The sequence below is a fragment of the Bufo bufo genome, chromosome 6, assembly GCF_905171765.1.
Source record: "Bufo bufo chromosome 6, aBufBuf1.1, whole genome shotgun sequence".
NCBI lineage: Eukaryota > Metazoa > Chordata > Amphibia > Anura > Bufonidae > Bufo > Bufo bufo.
This window is the reverse complement of record NC_053394.1, coordinates 182424959-182452104: the sequence shown is the minus strand read 5'-3', so window position 1 is coordinate 182452104 and position 27146 is coordinate 182424959. Positions and strand designations below refer to the sequence as shown.

General features: G+C 42.7%; 1 protein-coding gene across 1 annotated transcript in view; it reads right to left on the bottom strand.

Annotated features, from left to right (window-relative positions):
- LOC121005192 (oocyte zinc finger protein XlCOF7.1-like) overlaps positions 1-27146 on the bottom strand; it is a 75770-nt gene that overhangs the window by 36495 nt on the left and 12129 nt on the right. Inside the window, exon 2 of the mRNA XM_040437779.1 lies at positions 9919-10071. Coding sequence (XP_040293713.1) covers positions 9919-9999 — 81 coding nt within the window. The 5' untranslated portion in view covers positions 10000-10071. The remainder of the gene's footprint in view (positions 1-9918; positions 10072-27146) is intronic.

Below are 27146 nucleotides of genomic sequence, written 5' to 3'. Positions count from 1 at the left end.
CAGGCTTGTTTCCATAATCCCCTCTGGCATTGTCCCCGACTGAAAGCAGTCCCATCTTGTGTAGGAGGGCAGATGCATCCTGTTGTGTGCTGCAAGCGATCATCTGACCCTTCACCGAGATCAGTAGCTTTACAGGAAAGCCCCAGCGATAACGGATGTTCTTGTCACGAAGAACTCGTTTAAAGTGCGCAAATTCCTTTCTCTTTGCTAGCGTGGCTGCGGACAGATCTGCAAATACTTTAATATCCTTAAAGGTTGCAGTTGGTGTCGGATTTTGCCGCAGGCTCCAGAGAAAATAATCTTTGGCGTGATAAAAGTGAATTTGCACTATGACATCACGAATGAGAGAAGGATCTAGTCCTTTTGGCTTAGGGGTGCGGTGAATCATATCAATCAGTAGATCACGCTCAGCTAACTCAGGCACAGCTTCTTTAAGCAAAGTTTGCAAATAAAACTCCCGCTGGGCCTACCGCCTCCGGAACACCTCTGATACGCACATTATTGCGTCTGTGGCGGTCTTCCAGATCTTGGATCTTATCTTTTATGGCCGCCACATCTACCTCAAGCGCATCATGCGCATCAATCAGAGAGTTGTGTGACGCAGCATATTCGGTCATCTTGCTTTCCACGTGGGTGACTGTCTCCTACACCCTGTATATCGCGCTGCAGATCTTTGATCATGCTGGAGATGTCAGCTTTCAGCGAGGATCTTAGGGAGTCCAGCAGTGTGCGCAGGGTCTCCTCTGTAATCGGGAGAGCCCCAGCCTCAGCAGAGAGGAAAAGCGGCGGGCCTCCGCATGCTGCAGGGGAGAAGGTAGGAGTCACAGAGAGCCGGGGAGAGGAAGCGGGAGATCCCTCAGCTCCGGCGCTTGACGATGGTGTTCTGGGGAAAAACTCTGTCATTTTCTTCGGCACCTGTCTTTTCTTAATCTTGCCCATTCTGGGAGCCAGGTAGGCGAGTGTAGAGTATTCTGTGGTCCCTCAGGAGTAATTTGTGAGCCGCTGTGGATATGCGGGAAGCGGAGCTACACTCTCAAGCAGCCGCTGCCATCAACGTGCAGACCACGCCCCATGTGTTGGTAACTATTAAAGACGCGTACAATATTGAGGTCTCGGCTAACCCAAGGACATGTGTACTGGGAATACTGGACATTAAAAACAAACAAACAGTCATTATCGTCTGGGAGTGCAGAGTCAGAAAACTGATTGCTAAAACACTGGCTTAGACCCCTGGCCTCATCGAGGCCAGAATTCATAAACAGAATGACTGATATCATTCGTCTAGAAAAGGAAATATATCTTAAGAGGCAGTGCCTGGGAAAATTTAACAAAATCTGGGACAAATGGGTGGACTATAGGAATGATGCAATGTAATTAGGTCTCTCACTGTGGAGTTGCCTACATACGAAGGCAATATAGTGTTGGGTGTACATGTGCTCATGCCTAGAAATGGAAGTCATACACGGAAGGGGTGATATGATTGGTGATCTGGTATGGTACTTTAGGAAGGTTGGTTATCCTATGGAGTTCAACTGAACAGTTGATGTAGTGCCCGTCTCATCGCCCGGGGGGAAGGGTTGGGGTTGATGGAGGTTGAGGGTTTTAAGAGTGAATAGGTTATAATAGCTACCATTCTTCACTGATAAGAAATCATTGATATCTTGCACAGTTGTTTGATAATATGCATAATTTGTATTACTGCTGAGATAATATATGTCAATTAACAGAGATTATGTATACCTCATACTGTAATTTACTTCTACCTCTTGGAAAATGAATAAAAATTATCTGATTTAAAAAATAAGTTACCGTTTCCGTTTTCGATCCGATCTATCTTATTAAGTGCCTATGTGAACTGCTGTATGTTGGGGAGACAATGCAAATGGTAAAGGATTGTGTATGTAAACACAAATCCACAATACGCAAAAAGAATCTATTGTTACCGATTCCTTCTCCCTTTTACAGTTGTAACCATTCAATTGCACAATTAAAATATCAGGTCATAGAACAGGTGAAACAACCAAGGAGGGGAGGAAATTTGAAAAAGCTATTACTACGCAGAGAGGCGTTTTGGATCCACACTTTGGATACGTTACATCCTAAAAGGGTTACATAGAGATTATGAGCTTATGTGTCTCTGATTTTAATGTGAGGTATATATTCTCTTGCAGACTACAGCACCACGATCATAGTCGGGATGGATATGGATCAGGATAAGAGGTTTATTTTGTTATTATATAGTGATGTCATTTTGATGAGGTCATGGTAATGTGATTGTAATTTGTACCTATAAAATGCTGTATGGTGTCAGTTCACATTGTGCAGTTGAGGAAGGCTGGACGGGCCGAAACGCGTCCTGTAAATTGATGATGTATTTGGAATAAAGTATACTACAAACAACGGATACGCTTGCTGGGATTATAGTCTTCAATCCGATCCGCAAAAAACAGATCACATACGGAAACTATAAGGATATATTTTGTGAAATAACGGAATGGAAGAGGACTTAAATCAGAGAAATAAAACCCTCAGATACGGAACAACGGATCCGTGAAAAACAGACCGCAAAACAACGGTCGTGTGCATGAGCCCTAAGGGCTGTTTCACACGAGCGGATGCCGTGTGTGACATCCGCTCCGTGAATGACAGCCAAGACCCGATGCAGACTGCAGAAGCACGGAGCATTAACATGACTGATAATGCTCCGTGCCTCTCTGTGACCTCTTTACTACGAAATCACAGTGAGATAAAGTTGTCACTGTGATTTCGGAGTAAAGAGATCACAGAGAGGCACGGAGCATTATCAATCATGTTAATGCTCCGTGCTTCTGCAGTCTGCATCGGGTCTTGGCTGTCATTCACGGAGCGGATGTCACGCACGGCATCTGCTCGTGTGAAACAGCCCTAAGAGATCAGGACAAATGGGGTTACAATAAAAAAACTTAATGAGAAACTCAGATAACTCAGCAATGCAAATTATAAATTTACCACATACTGTTCTTAAACCTGAGCATGAAATTCTTATACGGAAAGGTCTATCGTTCAATACAGCTCCCCATTTTGATGGTATCTCATGGGTAAAAGATATTAATCTATTTGCTAGAAAGTTAGCATTGCATAAGGAATTTAAAAGCAGAGAACAAAACATTGGCGAAATTTAAAGGAGAAGCGGAAGCCTTTAATATTTTAGAACAGCTGTCCAAAGAGGGAGCTGGAGAGGCAATAAATCCCCAAGCACCTTTCAGTAAGATGAGCCCCAAATCCAGATTTACCCCTCTGTTCGCAGGGTATGCCAATGTACAGACGTTTGTTGATCTAGTTACAGACCTCCAGAAAATTAAAACCAAAACAAGTATGGTGGGGGGGAATCTATCCAAGGAAGAGAGGGGAGCTATCAGAGAACTAACGGATAAGGATGATCTAATAATAAAACCATCAGATAAAGGAGGAGGGGGGGGTGTAGTGCTGATAGACCAGATGGATTATGTAGCAATGGTGACGACATTACTGAATGATACAACCACATAAGAAATTAGAGTATAATCCGAAAAGAAGTTCAACAGTGAACTTAAAAGTTTACTATTGGATGCAAAAGAAAAACAATTAAATTACCAATGAAGATTTGTATAAACCTCGACCCACCATTGCTACATTTTATGCAATACCAAAAGTAAACAAAAAACGGCAGCCGATCCCGGGAAGACCGATAGTCTCCTGGACTTACTTTCACAGCAGAAATACAAAAAGAGAGACTCAACTACCTTGATTTGAAGATTGCCCTAAAACCTGATGGTAGTATCACGACTGAAGCATATAGAAAATCCACTCCAACAAACAATTTTCTACACTGGGGAAGCTTCTACCCACCATCACTTAAACTGTGTATAGGATTTTGAAGCGTCATTGGCATGTCCTGCGAGCGGATAGGGAATTGAAAGAAGTTTTTTCAGTTAGCCCAACAATCACTTATAGGAGAAGTAAAAATCTAAAGGAAATAATGGTACATATTTGGTAGTCATTTTCAAAAACAGCAAAGATGAACAGAAACTTGGCTGGCGGCGAAGGGATCATACTCCTGTGGTAGTTGTACGTTCTGTAACTATATGTTCCCAAAAAAAGAGTTTATTAAACCCAACCGATGGAAAAAAGTATACCATCAAAGATTATATAAACTGTAGGACTACTAGGCGGTATGCCATCCAATGTGAGTGTCCCAAACTATATATTGGGAAGACAATTCAAGAATTGGGGAGATGTATATCGAAACATTTTAGCAATTGAAATACCAAGGAAGAGACACCACTCTCTAAACATATAAAAATCAAAACTATAGAGGGAACCCTTCAGGTCTCAAAATATGGGGAATACAAAACATTTAAATAGGCCCAAGACAAGGTGATATTGATATAAGACTGCAACAAGAGGAAACTAAGTGGATTTATCGCCTCTAGTCCCTTTCACCATTGGGAATAAATGAAGGCTTTACATACGCATTATTTTTGTAATAGTTTCTTGAAAGATAATTTTTTTTGGTATATCCGACATGGTACATAATAAATGTATAATAAAAAGTACGTGATTAATAACACCGTCAATTTCAAAATAAATATAAGGAAAGAAGATAGCTGTGGGAAAAAAAGGAACCAGTGTAATGAAGCCATATCTAATAAAAGATGGTCCCCGCCCCCAACATACATACCTGCACAATCCCCTGAAGACGGGAGGCAGGGTGTGCATCTGTATGTAATTTTAGAATTAGTAGGAAGTGGATAGCCTGTTAAAGGAAATAAGTGTTTACAATCAAAGGCAAACAGAAATAAAATTTAGCCAGCCAGAGCACGCACTGGCTGTTCATTGCTACAGAGTTGCGATTAGTTAAGTGTTGCTGGGAAAAATACAAACAGCAACACTTTACATATCTCAGATGAAAAATCTTATTAAGGCTATCTGCCTCATATTTACTGAAATATTTTGTAAGCTATAGCTGTAAGCTGTTTTTTTTTTGTAAGCTATGGTTTGTATAAGTATTTCATTTAATGAGAACAAAATAAAAGTGAACTTTTAAACTAGCAGCACATGTAAAAAAACGCTTTATGGTCAAATGACCAAACAAGATGTATTACCAGCCCAGAAGGAAGCCCAGCTGATCTGAGGTCTGTAAGTAAAGGGGTATATATATTTTTTCTCTCTCCCTGTGTGTGTGTAGAGTGATAGAGATGGTACTCATAAGCCTAAAACAACTGCTAGGAAATGCGCAGTTTGTTATTCTAAATTGTCAGTATCTTCCTTAAGCAGATTATGTTCTAGATGCACTAGTAAAATCGCTAAAGATATTGTTCCTTCCGTTAAGGACGAACTTAGGGAAGTCCTTAAACAAGAAATGCGGTCTGCAGTTTTTAAGCCCTCTTCCTCTTGTTCAACTAAAAAGAGAGAGAGACCAAAATAGTGGGTTCTGACTCCTCATCATCGGACTCAGATTCGGAGGTAGAGCCGGTAGATCCGGATGATTCAACCGGATACGACTTAGAGTTTAAACGCTATTTGTTTTCTTCTGAGGATACCAGAGAGCTTATTAAAGCCGTCAGAACCACTATGAATCTTTCAGACAAAAAGATTCATAGATCTATTCAAGACGAAATGTTTAGCGGCTTAGAACAAAAGAAAAGGAAGGTTTTTCCAGTACACAAAAACCTGCATGCCTTGATAAAAGTCGTCTATATACTATAGTGCCTCCATGGGCCTTAATCTAGTTTTTTCAGGCCTCACAGAATCCCCGTTTGAACCTCTGTCTGAGGCCTCCATTGGTTATGCCATTGTTTTTTCTGGTAGCCATCACCTCAGCCCGTAGAGTCTGTGAAATCCAGGCTTTAAAAATGATCGAGCCATTTTGCAGGATTTTCCCTGACAAAGTAGTATTCCACTTAGATACCTCCTTTCTCCCAAAGATGGTGTCCACATTCCATAGGCAGGAGATCTTCATTCCCTCTTTTTGTGAGAATCCTAAATCCTCAGGGGAATGTAGATTTCACTCCCTTGATGTGAGACGGGCAGCACTACAGTACTTAGAGTCTACAGGTCCATTTAGGTAGACTGATTTCCTATTTATCCAGTTTCAGGGTGGCAATAAGGGGAAAAAAAAGCTACTAAAGGATCTATTTCCAGACGGGTAAAATCCACCATATCTGAGTCATACAAAACATTTGGGAAAGATCCACCGGGGTTCCTCAAAGCTCACTCTACCAGATCAGTGGCGGCTTCGTGGGCCGAGAAAGCCTATGCTTCGGTTGAGCAAATTTGACGAGCAGCCACATGGGCATCTCCATATACTTTTATCAAACTCTACAGGGTAGGGTTGTTGAGGGTATCGAAATGTTGATACCCAATCGATACTTTTCCATTTTTTCGATACTGGGCTGCGCTGCTGCACACTCTAGTATCACAGAACAAGAGCGCGCTGCTGTCAGCGCGCTCTTGCTCCCTCAGCAGCACAGGGGAGAAGGAAGCAGTCTCTCCCTCCCCCCTGTGCCGCGCTGCCAATAAAGAGAGAGGGGCGGGTGCAGTGCGCCACCAATGATAGGAGGACCTTTCATGGGTTCGGACGTTGTTAAGTTAGCAGGCTACATAGAGCGGCGCCCAGGGATCTCAGTTTGCCCGCTGTGGCCCAGTTACTGTCTCCTGCTCCGTATGTTAAGTACTACTATCGGAGCAATGGAGAGGAGACAGTAACTGGGCCACAGCGGGCGAACGGGAATAATAGTAGGTGCAGGGAGATCCCTGGGGACCACTCTATGTAGCCTGCTAATTTAACAACGTCCGAACCCATGAAAGGTAGTCTATAACTTTTAATACAGGAGGCAGGTGCCGGCAGCAGAATCACATAGCCAGCACCCTGCCTCTGACAGGGAGATGCGATCAGCGGCAGTTAACCCCTCTGGTGTGGCACCTGAGGGGTTAACTGCCGCTGATCTGCTTCTGGCACCCGCCTCCTGTATTAAAGGTTAATTATCATTGGTGGCGCAGTGCACCCGCCCCCCTCAACATTATTAAAATCATTGGTGGCAGTGGCCACAGGGTCCCCTTCCCTCCTCTTCATTGGTGGCAGTGGCCACAGGGTCCCCTCACCTTCTCATTGGTGGCAGTGGCAGCTTCTGATCGGAGCCCCAGCAGTGTAATCCTGGGGCTCCGATCGGTTACCATAGCAGCCAGGACGCTACTGAAGCCCTGGCTGCCATGGTAATCTCCCTGCTGCTGTGTGTACTATGCACAGGGCAGCTGGGAGAGTGTGATATCCTATTCAACCTAATAGAGCTCTATCAGTGTGAATAGGACAAGGGATGAAAAGATCCCAGGTTCTAGTCCCTAAGTGGGCTAATAGTTATAAAAGAAAAAAAAAGTTTAAAAAAAACAAACACCAAAATATTAAGTATAAATCACCCCCTTTTCCAATTTTACATATAAAATATATAAACAATAAATAAGTAAACATATTACATATCGCCACGCCCGAAAAGTCCAAACTATTACAATATTTAAAAAAATCTATGCGGTGAACGTCAGAACAGAAAAAAGAAATAAATAAAAACGGCGAGATTCGCCATTTTTTTTAATGCTGAATGCACGTGGCTTTTTTGGCGTTTTATTTTTTTCGCGTGGTATCGAATGGTATTGAGTATTGCAATACCTTTTTATGGTATCGAAATAGAATCAAAAATTTGGTATCGCAACAACTCTACTACAGGGTAGATGTTAGTTCTGGGCAGGAATTAGCCTTTGGCCAAAAAGTGTTGCAGGCCACTGTCCCTCCCTAGATTACTTTGTCTGTTACATCTCATGGTATGCCGTCGTGGAGAATGAAATAGAAAAACTGGATTACACTTAACGGTAATTTCCTTTTCATGAATCCTCCACCAATGCTATGGATAAGTATATGGCGCAAATATACTTGAGAAAAAATATAAAAATTAAAGAGTGATGATCATATATATTTATATTATGTATGTATGATATTATACATGGGTTTGTTCACCTATGAAATAGAATAGGTATTTATAGATAAGTCTGGTTGTGGGATGAATGATAAGGCTCTCTAGGCTTCAGTCCAGAAAGACACTGAAGGCGAGATGGAGGATTGCCTACTTTTAAACTTTCTGTCCCTACCTGGTTGGAGGAATGTCATCTCTCATGGTATGCCATCGTGGAGGATTTATGAAAAGGAAATTACCGGTAAGTGTAAGGCCTCTTTCACACTGGTGTGTGCGGCCCGTGGTCGCGGTCAAGTGAATGGGTCCGCATCCGTGATGCGGAATGCCCACGAAACGGCACCCGTGTATTGCGGGCCACAATAGGGCAACGGGCCGCACACGCCAGTGTGAAAGAGGCCTAATCCAGTTTTTTTTATTTTTCAAACACTTAATTTTTTTTATTCTTTGTATTGTGCACCCATAAGATCATACCAGACCTTTGTAGAGAATAGTCCCGACTGGCAGGATTTCTACAGTCTATGGGCGGTCAGGAACTGGGTAATGATCAATTGCATATTTTTAGTTTTACCTCTCTGCTTGATGCCTTCTTTTATGCAGGATAAATGGCAGCCTAAATATAGAATAAAAGTAATTTTCATCATTGTTTTTTTAGTTACTATATTCTTAAAGTTTCACACGGCCGTAGCCATTTTTGTGGTCCACAAAACACAGATGCTCCTCATCTTGTGGAACGGAACATTAGGCCCATAATAGAACTGTCCCATCTTTGTCCGTAAGATTAGAGGCTTGGCCAGAAAAGTGGCAGATGAGGTTTAACACTGACAAATGTAAGGTTATGCACGTGGGTAGGAGTAATGCAAGTCACCTGTACATACTAAATGGTAAAACCACCGGGTAACACGGACAAGGAAAAGGACTTTTAGTGGACATTAAACTAAACTGTAGAAACCAAAGCCGCCATCTGTGCCTGAAATACACCTAATTTAGGCTACTTTCCCAATAGCGTTTTTGCTGGATCCGGCAGGGTTCAGCAAAAACGCTTCCGTTACTGATAATACAGCCATCGGCATCAGTTATGAACGGATCCGGTTGTATTATCTTTAACATAACCAAGACAGATCCGTCATGAACTGTCCCCATTGACTTGCATTATGGGTCATGATGGATCAGTCTTGCTCCGCATCCCAGGACGGAAAGCAAACCGCAGCATGCTGCGGTTTTCTCTCCGGTATGAGAACGGAACAGAATGCATTTTGGAGCATTCCGTTCTGTTCAGTTACGTTTTGTCCCCACTGACAATGAATGGGGACAAAACGGAAGCGTTTTTTTCTGGTATTGAGACCTTATGACGGATCTCAATACTGGAAAATATTAACGCTAGTGTGAAAGTAGCCTAGTATTTCAGCATAGTAAATGACCCCCCATGTTACTATGTTAGCTTGAACATAAAATCTGACAGCAAGGCATCATGTTCTAGAGCAGCAAATGCTGAGCAGATTGATATATAGTTTTGTTGGGAAATATCCAGTAAAACTTGTAATTTACCCATTTTCATTCCTGCTCATTCTGGGCTTTAAGGTCAGGGAGACGGTCCTATCAGTGATTGACAGTCTTCCCTCTATGACTGTGTATACAGAGAGAGCTGTCAGTCACTGTAGGACCGCCTCCTGGACTTTAAAGCTCAGAAAGAGGAGGAATTTAAATGAATAAATAAGTTTTACTGAATATTTTCCCACAAAACTATAAATCAACCTGCTCAGCTCGTCCTGCTCTATAACATGGTTCTGGCAAATTGCACTGGATTTTCATGGTGGCAGGTTCCCTTTAAGCTCACAAAACAGTCAATCTCTCGTATGCCTACCACACTAATGATTTCCATGATTCAGTAATAAGGTAACAGAGATATCACAACATCATCATTCTTAGAATTCCTCACCTCTCCGGTCAGGATATAGATGATCTCAAGGGTAAGGTTTATTATAATTCTCTCAGTCATACAATTTATGTCCTCATCCATCCTCGGTAAATGGCGTGATTTACACAGGACCCTTAAGTCTGATGCCAGTGCCAGGTGACCAGAAGGTACCCTCTAGAAATAAGGGTAAAATGGTTGTTAGGAGAAATATTGTAATTCGTAATTCAATATAAAGGGAGTGAGCGGTTACTCACCTCTTTATGGACAGGGGGCTGCAAATTGAGGCTATTAGTTGACCATGTGAATAGTGGTCACAAGAATCCGTGGACAGACATAACTGTTTAGGTACAGATTGAAGTTATTTTATGTAGTAAAAACAAACACAAGAAGGGGCACTGAAGTCAACTCCACATCCTTTCCTAGAGATTGTGATACAGAGAGGGCAGAATTTGGTGGTCTGCCAGCCCCTGGGTATTTTAATACAGGATCACCTGCTATCCTAATAACCACAAATGTTCCCAGTGTCTGATATTGTAACAGAGAAAATCCAAAAGGGAACCAGGCACCACACACCCCTCGGACTGTGCTAAAACAACCACTCACAGAACGTCAGCATCCGCCTATCCCATGGAATAATAACCAGAGTGTGCAACAAGGCAGAGATGAGAATTGCCGATCCCATAGAATGTCCGTAAGGTTCCCGGAAAAAGGAGAGACCTCCTGGACTCTCAGAAAAGTTTCCCCAATAACAGAATGGGGGCTTCTTTCTCCCAGAAAGCACTTAAACCTTAAAGAGGACCTTTCACCTATTATGACACTATGAACTAACTATACAGACATGGAGAGCGGCGCCCGGGGATCTCACTGCACTTACTGTTATCCCTGGGCGCCGCTCCGTTCTCCCGTTATGCCCTCCGGTATCTCCGCTCACTAAGTTATAGTAGGCGGAGATTTCAGTCACTAAGTTATGGTAGGCGGAGTCTGCCCTTGTTCTGCTGTAGCGCTGGCCAATCGCAGCGCAGAGCTCACAGCCTGGGAGGTTATTTTCTCCCAGGCTGTGAGCTCTGCAATGCGATGGGCCAGCGCTACAGCAGAACAAGGGCAGACTCCGCCTACCATAACTTTGTGACCGAAGATACCGGAGGGCATACCAGGAGAACGGAGCGGCGCCCGGGGATAATAGTAAGTGCACTGAGTTCCCCGGGCGGCGCTCTCCATGTCTGTATAGTTAGTTCACAGTGTCATAATAGGTGAAAGGTCCTCTTTAAAGGGAGTCTGTCAGCACATTTACCCCTTTTTAACAGTTCCCATAGCGCTGTAGCCGCAACACAGATGATTAAAACGGTACCTTTATATGCTTTTGTGGACTTGTAAAACTGCCAAAAACGAACTTTGATGCATATGTAAATGAGTGCTTGCAAGTGCCCAGGGGCGGCGTCTACCGCGTTGGTGCCCAGGCAGCTCTGCCTCTTCGGCTCTTATCCCCGCCCATCTGTTTTCTCTCCCCCTCAGCGAGATCCCGCTCCTGCGCGCTGACTTCCTTGGGCGGGGCATGCGTACTGCGATGCCCATTGCTGGCACGGCATCGCAGTAGCTTATACGCCGGCTAACAGCGCAAAAACTGCAGAAAGGAGGCGGTCCATCGGCGCAGGAGAAGAAGAGAAAAGTCGAGCGAGCAGCTGTAACTGCAGACACAGAGAGCCAACAGAGGTACATTTATCCATTTGATCCGTTAGCCGGCGCATGCGCATAAGCTACTGCGATGCCGTGCCAGCAATGGGCATCGCAGTGCGCATGCCCCGGCCAAGGAAGTCAGCGCGCAGGCGCGGGATCCCGCTGAGGGGGAGAGAAAACAGATGTGCGGGCAGAGGAAGAGACTGGGCAGGGATAAGAGCCGAAGAGGAAAAACTGCCTGGGCACCAACGCGGTGGACTTCGCCCCTGGGCACTTGCAAGCACTCATTTACATATACATCAAAGTTCGTTTTTGACAGTTTTACAAGTCCACAAAAGCATATAAAGGTACCGTTTTAATCATCTGTGTTGCGTCTACAGCAGCACTTTAATTGAAAGCGCAGAAAGTACAGCAGCACTTGTCAGAGCGATCTGCAGCCTTGGCTTTCCCAGTATGCAGATTCCATATACTTTCTATGGATCCCTATATGGCATACGAGAAAAGCAGAGCTGATGGAAAACGCAGGCGAATAGCGCTGCTGCACCTTCCATGCTTTCAGGATTGTACACACTATATATTACAGTCTGCTCCTCCTGTATTATAACACCAGATACAGGACACCACAGTCTGCTCCTCCTGTATTATAGTAACCAGACACTAGATACCATAGTCTGCTATCCCTGTATTATAACACCAGATACAGGACACCAGGGTCTGCTCCTCCTGTATTATAGTAACCAGACACTAGATACCATAGTCTGCTATCCCTGTATTATAACACCAGATACAAGACACCAGAGTCTGCTCCTCCTGTATTATAGTAACCAGACACTAGATACCATAGTCTGCTATCCCTGTATTATAACACCAGATACAGGACACCAGGGTCTGCTCCTCCTGTATTATAGTAACCAGACACCAGATACCATAGTCTGCTCCTCCTGTATTATAACACCAGATACAGGACACCAGAGTCTGCTCCTCCTGTATTATAGTAACCAGACACTAGATATCATAGTCTGCTTAGACTATGGTATCTAGTGTCTGGTTACTATAATACAGGAGGAGCAGACTCTGGTGTCCTGTATCTGGTGTTATAATACAGGGATAGCAGACTATGGTATCTAGTGTCTGGTTACTGTAATACAGGAGGAGCAGACTCTGGTGTTCTGTATCTGGTGTTATAATACAGGGATAGCAGACTATGGTATCTAGTGTCTGGTTACTATAATACAAAAGGAGCAGACTATGATATCTAGTGTCTGGTTACTATAATACAGGAGGAGCAGACTCTGGTGTCCTGTATCTGGTGTTATACTACAGGGATAGCAGACTATGGTATCTAGTGTCTGGTTACTGTAATACAGGAGGAGCAGACTCTGGTGTTCTGTATCTGGTGTTATAATACAGGGATAGCAGACTATGGTATCTAGTGTCTGGTTACTGTAATACAGGAGGAGCAGACTCTGGTGTTCTGTATCTGGTGTTATAATACAGGGATAGCAGACTATGGTATCTAGTGTCTGGTTACTATAATACAGGAGGAGCAGACTCTGGTGTCCTGTATCTGAGTGTTATAATACAGGGATAGCAGACTATGGTATCTAGTGTCTGATTACTATAATACAGGAGGAGCAGACTATGATATCTAGTGTCTGGTTACTATAATACAGGAGGAGCAGACTCTGGTGTCCTGTATCTGGTGTTATAATACAGGGATAGCAGACTATGGTATCTAGTGTCTGGTTACTGTAATACAGGAGGAGCAGACTCTGGTGTCTTGTATCTGGTGTTATAATACAGGGATAGCAGACTATGGTATCTAGTGTCTGGTTACTATAATACAGGAGGAGCAGACTCTGGTGTCCTGTATCTGGTGTTATACTACAGGGATAGCAGACTATGGTATCTAGTGTCTGGTTACTATAATACAGGAGGAGCAGACTCTGGTGTCCTGTATCTGGTGTTATAATACAGGGATAGCAGACTATGGTATCTAGTGTCTGGTTACTATAATACAGGGATAGCAGACTATGGTATCTAGTGTCTGGTTACTATAATACAGGAGGAGCAGACTCTGGTGTCCTGTATCTGGTGTTATAATACAGGGATAGCAGACTATGGTATCTAGTGTCTGGTTACTATAATACAGGAGGAGCAGACTCTGGTGTCCTGTATCTGGTGTTATAATACAGGAGGAGCAGACTCTGGTGTCTTGTATCTGGTGTTATAATACAGGGAGAGCAGACTATGGTATCTAGTGTCTGGTTACTATAATACAGGAGGAGCAGACTCTGGTGTCCTGTATCTGGTGTTATACTACAGGGATAGCAGACTATGGTATCTAGTGTCTGGTTACTATAATACAGGAGGAGCAGACTCTGGTGTCCTGTATCTGGTGTTATAATACAGGGATAGCAGACTATGGTATCTAGTGTCTGGTTACTGTAATACAGGAGGAGCAGACTCTGGTGTTCTGTATCTGGTGTTATAATACAGGGATAGCAGACTATGGTATCTAGTGTCTGGTTACTATAATACAGGAGGAGCAGACTCTGGTGTCCTGTATCTGGTGTTATAATACAGGGATAGCAGACTATGGTATCTAGTGTCTGGTTACTATAATACAGGAGGAGCAGACTATGGTGTCCTGTCTGTAGGTGTATAATACAGGGACAGCAGACTTTGGTGTCCTGTATCTGGTGTTATAATACAGGGATAGCAAACTATGGTATCTAGTGTCTGGTTACTATAATACAGGAGGAGCAGACTCTGGTGTCCTGTATCTGGTGTTATAATACAGGGATAGCAGACTATGATATCTAGTGTCTGGTTACTATAATACAGGAGGAGCAGACTCTGGTGTCCTGTATCTGGTGTTATAATACAGGGATAGCAGACTATGGTATCTAGTGTCTGGTTACTATAATACAGGAGGAGCAGACTCTGGTGTCCTGTATCTGGTGTTATAATACAGGGATAGCAGACTATGGTATCTAGTGTCTGGTTACTATAATACAGGAGGAGCAGACTCTGGTGTCCTGTATCTGGTGTTATACTACAGGGATAGCAGACTATGGTATCTAGTGTCTGGTTACTATAATACAGGAGGAGCAGACTCTGGTGTCCTGTATCTGGTGTTATAATACAGGGATAGCAGACTATGGTATCTAGTGTCTGGTTACTATAATACAGGGATAGCAGACTATGGTATCTAGTGTCTGGTTACTATAATACAGGAGGAGCAGACTCTGGTGTCCTGTATCTGGTGTTATAATACAGGAGGAGCAGACTGATATCTAGTGTCTGATTACTATAATACAGGGATAGCAGACCAGGGCTGTGGAGTCGGTAGATAAATGTTCTGACTCCAACTCCTCAGTTTTATGTACTTCCGACTCCGACTCCCCGACTCAGACTCCTCTGTATTAATATGCGAATGTATTTTATACATTCCTTGAGGGAAAGAAACGCAACCTACCACAGGACTACTGGCTGGGAAGCCAACAAGTTTTTATAGCCTTAGCTAAATGACAGCAGTTTTTCCAATGGTTTACAGCTTCAGTCTTGAACTATTGGCCCTCCATTCCCTTCACTTATACAAGTGTCTCACTCTCTAGTGCTGCAAAAAACATATTTATTTAATCCCTTATCAGTGAGAGGCTAGGTTACACATGGACGCTGCGTTCCCTGTAAAAGCAGAACACAACACTATGGAAAGTATAAGTATTGCAGCTCCTAATTGTGCGTTGCGTGTCATATAGTGAAGCACATGAAAAGCATGCTTCTTCACGGTCACTTAACGTGTTCGTTTTGCGGTTACGTGAGGCACTGCATGCATTGGTCTTTATTCTTACAGTAGAGAAGTCATTAATTATAACTTTTTGTGAATTGGGACATTTAAACTTGCTTTTTTTTATTTTATTCCAATCTAAATTTAGTAGGAGTCGGAGTCGGTGCATTGTTTGCCGACTCCAGGTACCCAAAATTTCCCCCGACTCCGACTCCACAGCCCTGGTTATAACGCCAGATACAGATACAGGACACCAGAGTCTGCTCCTCCTGTATTATAGTAACCAGACACTAGATACCATAGTCTGCTATCCCTGTATTATAACACCAGATACAGGACACCAGAGTCTGCTCCTCCTGTATTATAGTAACCAGACACTAGATACCATAGTCTGCTATCCCTGTATTATAACACCAGATACAGGACACCAGAGTCTGCTCCTCCTGTATTATAGTAACCAGACACTAGATACCATAGTCTGCTCCTCCTGTATTATAGTAATCAGACACTAGATACCATAGTCTGCTCCTCCTGTATTATAGTAACCAGACACTAGATACCATAGTCTGCTATCCCTGTATTATAACACCAGATACAGGACACCAGAGTCTGCTCCTCCTGTATTATAGTAACCAGACACTAGATACCATAGTCTGCTATCCCTGTATTATAACACCAGAGTCTGCTCCTCCTGTATTATAGTAACCAGACACTAGATACCATAGTCTGCTATCCCTGTATTATAACACCAGATACAGGACACCAGAGTCTGCTCCTCCTGTATTATAGTAACCAGACACTAGATACCATAGTCTGCTATCCCTGTATTATAACACCAGATACAGGACACCAGAGTCTGCTCCTCCTGTATTATAGTAACCAGACACTAGATACCATAGTCTGCTATCCCTGTATTATAACACCAGATACAGGACACCAGAGTCTGCTCCTCCTGTATTATAGTAACCAGACACTAGATACCATAGTCTGCTCTCCCTGTATTATAGTAACCAGACACTAGATACCATAGTCTGCTATCCCTGTATTATAGTAACCAGACACTAGATACCATAGTCTGCTATCCCTGTATTATAGTAACCAGACACTAGATACCATAGTCTGCTCCTCCTGTATTATAGTAACCAGACACTAGATACCATAGTCTGCTATCCCTGTATTATAACACCAGATACAGGACACCAGAGTCTGCTCCTCCTGTATTATAGTAACCAGACACTAGATACCATAGTCTGCTATCCCTGTATTATAACACCAGAGTCTGCTCCTCCTGTATTATAGTAACCAGACACTAGATACCATAGTCTGCTATCCCTGTATTATAACACCAGATACAGGACACCAGAGTCTGCTCCTCCTGTATTATAGTAACCAGACACTAGATACCATAGTCTGCTCCTCCTGTATTATAGTAACCAGACACTAGATACCATAGTCTGCTATCCCTACATTATAACACCAGATACAGGACACCAGGGTCTGCTCCTCCTGTATTATAGAAACCAGACACTAGATACCATAGTCTGCTATCCCTGTATTATAACACCAGATACAGGACACCAGAGTCTGCTCCTCCTGTATTATAGTAACCAGACACCAAATACCATAGTCTGCTATCCCTGTATTATAACACCAGATACAGGACACCAAAGTCTGCTCCTCCTGTATTATAGTAACCAGACACTAGATACCATAGTCTGCTATCCCTGTATTATAACACCAGATACAGGACACCAGAGTCTGCTCCTCCTGTATTATAGTAACCAGACACTAGATACCAGAGTCTGCTCCTCCTGTATTATAGTAACCAGACACTAGATACCATAGTCTGCTCCTCCTGTATTATAGTAACCAGACACTAGATACCATAGTCTGCTCCTCCTGTATTATAGTAACCAGACACTAGATACCATAGTCTGCTATCCCTGTATTATAACACCAGATACAAGACACCAGAGTCTGCTCCTCCTGTATTATAGTAACCAGACACTAGATACCATAGTCTGCTATCCCTGTATTATATCACCAGATACAGGACACCAGAGTCTGCTCCTCCTGTATTATAGTAACCAGACACTAGATACCATAGTCTGCTCTCCCTGTATTATAGTAACCAGACACTAGATACCATAGTCTGCTATCCCTGTATTATAGTAACCAGACACTAGATACCATAGTCTGCTCCTCCTGTATTATAGTAACCAGACACTAGACACCAGAGTCTGCTCTCCCTGTATTATAGTAACCAGACACTAGATACCATAGTCTGCTCCTCCTGTATTATAACACCAGATACAGGACACCAGTCTGCTCCTCCTGTATTATAGTAACCAGACACTAGATACTATAGTCTGCAATCCCTGTATTATAACACCAGATACAGGACACCAGAGTCTGCTCCTCCTGTATTATAGTAACCAGACACTAGATACCATAGTCTGCTATCCCTGTATTATAGTAACCAGACACTAGATACCATAGTCTGCTATCCCTGTATTATATCACCAGATACAGGACACCAGAGTCTGCTCCTCCTGTATTATAGTAACCAGACACTAGATACCATAGTCTGCTCTCCCTGTATTATAGTAACCAGACACTAGATACCATAGTCTGCTATCCCTGTATTATAGTAACCAGACACTAGATACCATAGTCTGCTCCTCCTGCATTATAGTAACCAGACACTAGATACCATAGTCTGCTCCTCCTGTATTATAACACCAGATACAAGACACCAGAGTCTGCTCCTCCTGTATTATAGTAACCAGACACTAGATACCATAGTCTGCTCTCCCTGTATTATAACACCAGATACAGGACACCAGAGTCTGCACCTCCTGTATTATAGTAACCAGACACTAGTTACCATAGTCTGCTCTCCCTGTATTATAACACCAGATACAGGACACCAGAGTCTGCTCCTCCTGTATTATAGTAACCAGACACTAGATACCATAGTCTGCTATCCCTGTATTATAACACCAGATACAGGACACCAGAGACTGCTCCTCCTGTATTATAGTAACCAGACACTAGATACCATAGTCTGCAATCCCTGTATTATAACACCAGATACAGGACACCAAAGTCTGCTCCTCCTGTATTATAGTAACCAGACACTAGATACCATAGTCTGCTCCTCCTGTATTATATAGGACAGGACACCAGGGTCTGCTCCTCCTGTATTATAGTAACCAGATACAGGACACCAGGGTCTGCTCCTCCTGTATTATAGTAACCAGACACTAGATACCATAGTCTGCTCTCCCTTTATTATAACACCAGATACAGGACACCACAGTCTGCTCCTCCTGTATTATAGTAACCAGACACTAGATACCATAGTCTGCTCCTCCTGTATTATAACACCAGATACAGGAAACCAGAGTCTGTGCCTCCTGTATTATAGTAACCAGACACTAGATACCATAGTCTGCTATCCCTGTATTATAACACCAGATACAGGACACCAGAGTCTGCTCCTCCTGTATTATAGTAATCAGACACTAGATACCATAGTCTGCTATCCCTGTATTATAACACCAGATACAGGACACCAGAGTCTGCTCCTCCTGTATTATAGTAACCAGACACTAGATACCATAGTCTGCTCCTCCTGTATTATAGTAATCAGACACTAGATACCATAGTCTGATATCCCTGTATTATAACACCAGATACAGGACACCAGAGTCTGCTCCTCCTGTATTATAGTAACCAGACACTAGATACCATAGTCTGCTATCCCTGTATCATAACACCAGATACAGGACACCAGAGTCTGCTCCTCCTGTATTATAGTAACCAGACACTAGATACCATAGTCTGCTATCCCTGTATTATAACACCCAGATACAAGACACCAGAGTCTGCTCCTCCTGTATTATAGTAACCAGAAACTACATACCATAGTCTGCTATCACTGTATTATAACACCAGATACAGGACACCAGAGTCTGCTCCTCCTGTATTATAGTAATCAGACACTAGATACCATAGTCTGCTATCCCTGTATTATAACACCAGATACAGGACACCAAAGTCTGCTCCTCCTGTATTATAGTAATCAGACACTAGATACCATAGTCTGCTATCCCTGTATTATAACACCAGATACAGGACACCAGAGTCTGCTCCTCCTGTATTATAGTAACCAGACACTAGATACCATAGTCTGCTCCTCCTGTATTATAGTAATCAGACACTAGATACCATAGTCTGCTCCTCCTGTATTATAGTAACCAGACACTAGATACCATAGTCTGCTATCCCTGTATTATAACACCAGATACAGGACACCAGAGTCTGCTCCTCCTGTATTATAGTAACCAGACACTAGATACCATAGTCTGCTATCCCTGTATTATAACACCAGATACAGGACACCAGAGTCTGCTCCTCCTGAATTATAGTAACCAGACACTAGATACCATAGTCTGCTATCCCTGTATTATAACACCAGATACAGGACACCAGAGTCTGCTCCTCCTGTATTATAGTAACCAGACACTAGATACAATAGTCTGCTATCCCTGTATTATAACACCAGATACAGGACACCAGAGTCTGCTCCTCCTGTATTATAGTAACCAGACACTAGATACCATAGTCTGCTATCCCTGTATTATAACACCAGATACAGGACACCATAGTCTGCTCCTCCTGTATTATAGTAACCAGACACTAGATACCATAGTCTGCTATCCCTGTATTATAACACCAGATACAAGACACCAGAGTCTGCTCCTCCTGTATTATAGTAACCAGACACTAGATACCATAGTCTGCTATCCCTGTATTATAACACCAGATACAGGACACCACAGTCTGCTCCTCCTGTATTATAGTAACCAGACACTAGATACCATAGTCTGCTATCCCTGTATTATAACACCAGATACAGGACACCAGTCTGCTCCTCCTGTATTATAGTAACCAGACACTAGATACCATAGTCTGCAATCCCTGTATTATAACACCAGATACAAGACACCAGAGTCTGCTCCTCCTGTATTATAGTAACCAGACACTAGATATCATAGTCTGCTATCCCTGTATTATAACACCAGATACAGGACACCAGAGTCTGCTCCTCCTGTATTATAGTAACCAGACACTAGATACCATAGTCTGCTATTTCTGTATAATAACACCAGATACAGGACACCAGAGTCTGCTCCTCCTGTATTATAGTAACCAGACACTAGATACCATAGTCTGCTCCTCCTGTATTATAGTTATCAGACACTAGATACCATAGTCTGCTATCCCTGTATTATAACACCAGATACAGGACACCAGAGTCTGCTCCTCCTGTATTATAGTAACCAGACACTAGATACCATAGTCTGCTATCCCTGTATTATAACACCAGATACAGGACACCAGAGTCTGCTCCTCCTGTATTATAGTAACCAGACACTAGATACCATAGTCTGCTATCCCTGTATTATAACACCCAGATATAAGACACCAGAGTCTGCTCCTCCTGTATTATAGTAACCAGAAACTAGATACCATAGTCTGCTATCACTGTATTATAACACCAGATACAGGACACCAGAGTCTGCTCCTCCTATATTATAGTAACCAGACACTAGATACCATAGTCTGCTATCCCTGTATTATAACACCAGATACAAGACACCAGAGTCTGCTCCTCCTGTATTATAGTAACCAGACACTAGATACCATAGTCTGCTATCCCTGTATTATAACACCAGATACAAGACACCAGAGTCTGTGCCTCCTGTATTATAGTAACCAGACACTAGATACCATAGTCTGCTATCCCTGTATTATAACACCAGATACAGGACACCAGAGTCTGCTCCTCCTGTATTATAGTAATCAGACACTAGATACCATAGTCTGCTATCCCTGTATTATAACACCAGATACAGGACACCAAAGTCTGCTCCTCCTGTATTATAGTAACCAGACACTAGATACCATAGTCTGCTATCCCTGTATTATAACACCAGATACAGGACACCAGAGTCTGCTCCTCCTGTATTATAGTAACCAGACACTAGATACCATAGTCTGCTATCCCTGTATTATAACACCAGATACAGGACACCAGAGTCTGCTCCTCCTCTATTATAGTAACCAGACACTAGATACCATAGTCTGCTATCCCTGTATTATAACACCAGATACAGGACACCAAAGTCTGCTCCTCCTGTATTATAGTAACCAGACACTAGATACCATAGTCTGCTATCCCTGTATTATAACACCAGATACAAGACACCAGAGTCTGCTCCTCCTGCATTATAGTAATCAGACACTAGATACCATAGTCTGCTATCCCTGTATTATAACACCAGATACAGGACACCACAGTCTGCTCCTCCTGTATTATAGTAACCAGACACTAGATACCATAGTCTGCTATCCCTGTATTATAACACCAGATACAGGACACCAGTCTGCTCCTCCTGTATTATAGTAACCAGACACTAGATACCATAGTCTGCAATCCCTGTATTATAACACCAGATACAAGACACCAGAGTCTGCTCCTCCTGTATTATAGTAACCAGACACTAGATATCATAGTCTGCTATCCCTGTATTATAACACCAGATACAGGACACCAGAGTCTGCTCCTCCTGTATTATAGTAACCAGACACTAGATACCATAGTCTGCTATCCCTGTATTATAACACCAGATACAGGACACCAGGGTCTGCTCCTCCTGTATTATAGTAACCAGACACTAGATATCATAGTCTGCTCTCCCTGTATTATAACACCAGATACAAGACACCAGAGTCTGCTCCTCCTGTATTATAGTAACCAGACACTAGATATCATAGTCTGCTCTCCCTGTATTATAACACCAGATACAGGACACCAGGGTCTGCTCCTCCTGTATTATAGTAACCAGACACTAGATAGCATAGTCTGCTATCCCTGTATTATAACACCAGATACAGGACACCAGAGTCTGCTCCTCCTGTATTATAGTAACCAGACACTAGATACCATAGTCTGCTATCCCTGTATTATAGTAACCAGACACTAGATACCATAGTCTGCTCCTCCTGTATTATAGTAACCAGAAACTAGATACCATAGTCTGCTATCACTGTATTATAACACCAGATACAGGACACCAGAGTCTGCTCCTCCTATATTATAGTAACCAGACACTAGATACCATAGTCTGCTATCCCTGTATTATAACACCAGATACAAGACACCAGAGTCTGCTCCTCCTGTATTATAGTAACCAGACACTAGATACCATAGTCTGCTATCCCTGTATTATAACACCAGATACAAGACACCAGAGTCTGCTCCTCCTGTATTATAGTAACCAGACACTAGATACCATAGTCTGCTATCCCTGTATTATAACACCAGATACAAGACACCAGAGTCTGTGCCTCCTGTATTATAGTAACCAGACACTAGATACCATAGTCTGCTATCCCTGTATTATAGTAACCAGACACTAGATACCATAGTCTGCTCCTCCTGTATTATAGTAACCAGACACTAGATACCATAGTCTGCTATCGCTTTATTATAACACCAGATACAAGACACCAGAGTCTGCTCCTCCTGTATTATAGTAATCAGACACTAGATATCATAGTCTGCTATCCCTGTATTATAACACTCAGATACAGGACACCAGAGTCTGCTCCTCCTGTATTATAGTAATCAGACACTAGATACCATAGTCTGCTATCCCTGCATTATAACACCAGATACAGGACACCAGGGTCTGCTCCTCCTGTATTATAGTAACCAGATACAGGACACCAGGGTCTGCTCCTCCTGTATTATAGTAACCAGACACTAGATACCATAGTCTGCTCTCCCAGTATTATAACACCAGATCCAGGACACCACAGTCCGCTCCTCCTGTATTATAGTAACCAGACACTAGATACCATAGTCTGCTCCTCCTGTAGTATAACACCAGATACAGGAAACCAGAGTCTGTGCCTCCTGTATTATAGTAACCAGACACTAGATACCATAGTCTGCTATCCCTGTATTATAGTAACCAGACACTAGATACCATAGTCTGCTATCCCTGTATTATAACACCAGATACAGGACACCAGAGTCTGCTCCTCCTGTATTATAGTAATCAGACACTAGATACCATAGTCTGCTATCCCTGTATTATAACACTCAGATACAGGACACCAGAGTCTGCTCCTCCTGTATTATAGTAACCAGACACTAGACACCATAGTCTGCTATCCCTGTATTATAACACCAGATACAAGACACCAGAGTCTGTGCCTCCTGTATTATAGTAACCAGACACTAGATACCATAGTCTGCTATCCCTGTATTATAACACCAGATACAGGACACCAGAGTCTGCTCCTCCTGTATTATAGTAATCAGACACTAGATACCATAGTCTGCTATCCCTGTATTATAACACCAGATACAGGACACCAAAGTCTGCTCCTCCTGTATTATAGTAATCAGACACTAGATACCATAGTCTGCTATCCCTGTATTATAACACCAGATACAGGACACCAGAGTCTGCTCCTCCTGTATTATAGTAACCAGACACTAGATACCATAGTCTGCTCCTCCTGTATTATAGTAATCAGACACTAGATACCATAGTCTGCTCCTCCTGTATTATAGTAACCAGACACTAGATACCATAGTCTGCTATCCCTGTATTATAACACCAGATACAGGACACCAGAGTCTGCTCCTCCTGTATTATAGTAACCAGACACTAGATACCATAGTCTGCTCCTCCTGTATTATAGTAATCAGACACTAGATACCATAGTCTGCTATCCCTGTATTATAACACCAGATACAGGACACCAGAGTCTGCTCCTCCTGTATTATAGTAACCAGACACTAGATACCACAGTCTGCTATCCCTGTATTATAACACCAGATACAGGACACCAGAGTCTGCTCCTCCTGTATTATAGTAACCAGACACTAGATACCATAGTCTGCTCCTCCTGTATTATAGTAATCAGACACTAGATACCATAGTCTGCTATCCCTGTATTATAACACCAGATACAGGACACCAGAGTCTGCTCCTCCTGTATTATAGTAACCAGACACTAGATACCATAGTCTGCTATCCCTGTATTATAACACCAGATACAGGACACCAGAGTCTGCTCCTCCTGTATTATAGTAACCAGACACTAGATACCATAGTCTGCTATCCCTGTATTATAACACCCAGATACAAGACACCAGAGTCTGCTCCTCCTGTATTATAGTAACCAGAAACTAGATACCATAGTCTGCTATCACTGTATTATAACACCAGATACAGGACACCAGAGTCTGCTCCTCCTATATTATAGTAACCAGACACTAGATACCATAGTCTGCTATCCCTGTATTATAACACCAGATACAAGACACCAGAGTCTGCTCCTCCTGTATTATAGTAACCAGACACTAGATACCATAGTCTGCTATCCCTGTATTATAACACCAGATACAAGACACCAGAGTCTGCTCCTCCTGTATTATAGTAACCAGACACTAGATACCATAGTCTGCTATCCCTGTATTATAACACCAGATACAAGACACCAGAGTCTGTGCCTCCTGTATTATAGTAACCAGACACTAGATACCATAGTCTGCTATCCCTGTATTATAGTAACCAGACACTAGATACCATAGTCTGCTATCCCTGTATTATAACACCAGATACAGGACACCAAAGTCTGCTCCTCCTGTATTATAGTAATCAGACACTAGATACCATAGTCTGCTATCCCTGTATTATAACACCAGATACAGGACACCAGAGTCTGCTCCTCCTGTATTATAGTAACCAGACACTAGATACCATAGTCTGCTCCTCCTGTATTATAGTAATCAGACACTAGATACCATAGTCTGCTATCCCTGTATTATAGTAACCAGAAACTAGATACCATAGTCTGCTATCACTGTATTATAACACCAGATACAGGACACCAGAGTCTGCTCCTCCTATATTATAGTAACCAGACACTAGATACCATAGTCTGCTATCCCTGTATTATAACACCAGATACAGGACACCATAGTCTGCTCCTCCTGTATTATAGTAACCAGACACTAGATACCATAGTCTGCTATCCCTGTATTATAACACCAGATACAAGACACCAGAGTCTGCTCCTCCTGTATTATAGTAACCAGACACTAGATACCATAGTCTGCTATCCCTGTATTATAACACCAGATACAGGACACCACAGTCTGCTCCTCCTGTATTATAGTAACCAGACACTAGATACTATAGTCTGCTATCCCTGTATTATAACACCAGATACAGGACACCAGTCTGCTCCTCCTGTATTATAGTAACCAGACACTACATACCATAGTCTGCTATCCCTGTATTATAGTAACCAGACACTAGAGATACCATAGTCTGCTATCCCTGTATTATAGTAACCAGACACTAGATACCATAGTCTGCTCCTCCTGTATTATAGTAACCAGACACTCGATACCATAGTCTGCTATCCCTGTATTATAACACCAGATACAGGACACCAGAGTCTGCTCCTCCTGTATTATAGTAACCAGACACTAGATACCATAGTCTGCTATCCCTGTATTATAACACCAGATACAGGACACCACAGTCTGCTCCTCCTGTATTATAGTAACCAGACACTAGATACCAGAGTCTGCTCCTCCTGTATTATAGTAACCAGACACTAGATACCATAGTCTGCTCCTCCTGTATTATAGTAACCAGACACTAGATACCATAGTCTGCTATCCCTGTATTATAACACCAGATACAAGACACCAGGGTCTGCTCCTCCTGTATTATAGTAACCAGATACAGGACACCAGGGTCTGCTCCTCCTGTATTATAGTAACCAGACACTAGATACCATAGTCTGCTCTCCCTGTATTATAACACCAGATACAGGACACCAGAGTCTGCTCCTACTGTATCATAGTAACCAGACACTAGATACCATAGTCTGCTATCCCTGTATTATAACACTCAGATACAGGACACCAGAGTCTGCTCCTCCTGTATTATAGTAACCAGACACTAGATATCATAGTCTGCTATCCCTGTATTATAACACCAGATACAGGACACCAGAGTCTGCTCCTCCTGTATTATAGTAATCAGACACTAGATACCATAGTCTGCTATCCCTGTATTATAACACCAGATACAGGACACCAGAGTCTACTCCTCCTGTATTATAGTAACCAGACACTAGATACCATAGTCTGCTCCTCCTGTATTATAACACCAGATACAGGACACCAGAGTCTGCTCCTCCTGTATTATAGTAATCAGACACTAGATACCATAGTCTGCTATCCCTGTATTATAACACCAGATACAGGACACCAAAGTCTGCTCCTCCTGTATTATAGTAACCAGACACTAGATATCATAGTCTGCTATCCCTGTATTATAACACCAGATACAGGACACCAGAGTCTGCTCCTCCTGTATTATAGTAACCAGACACTAGATACCATAGTCTGCTCCTCCTGTATTATAGTAACCAGACACTAGATACCATAGTCTGCTATCCCTGTATTATAACACCAGATACAGGACACCAGAGTCTGCTCCTCCTGTATTATAGTAACCAGACACTAGATACCATAGTCTGCTCCTCCTGTATTATATAGACAGGACACCAGGGTCTGCTCCTCCTGTATTATAGTAACCAGACACTAGATACCATAGTCTGCTCCTCCTGTATTATAGTAACCAGACACTAGATACCATAGTCTGCTATCCCT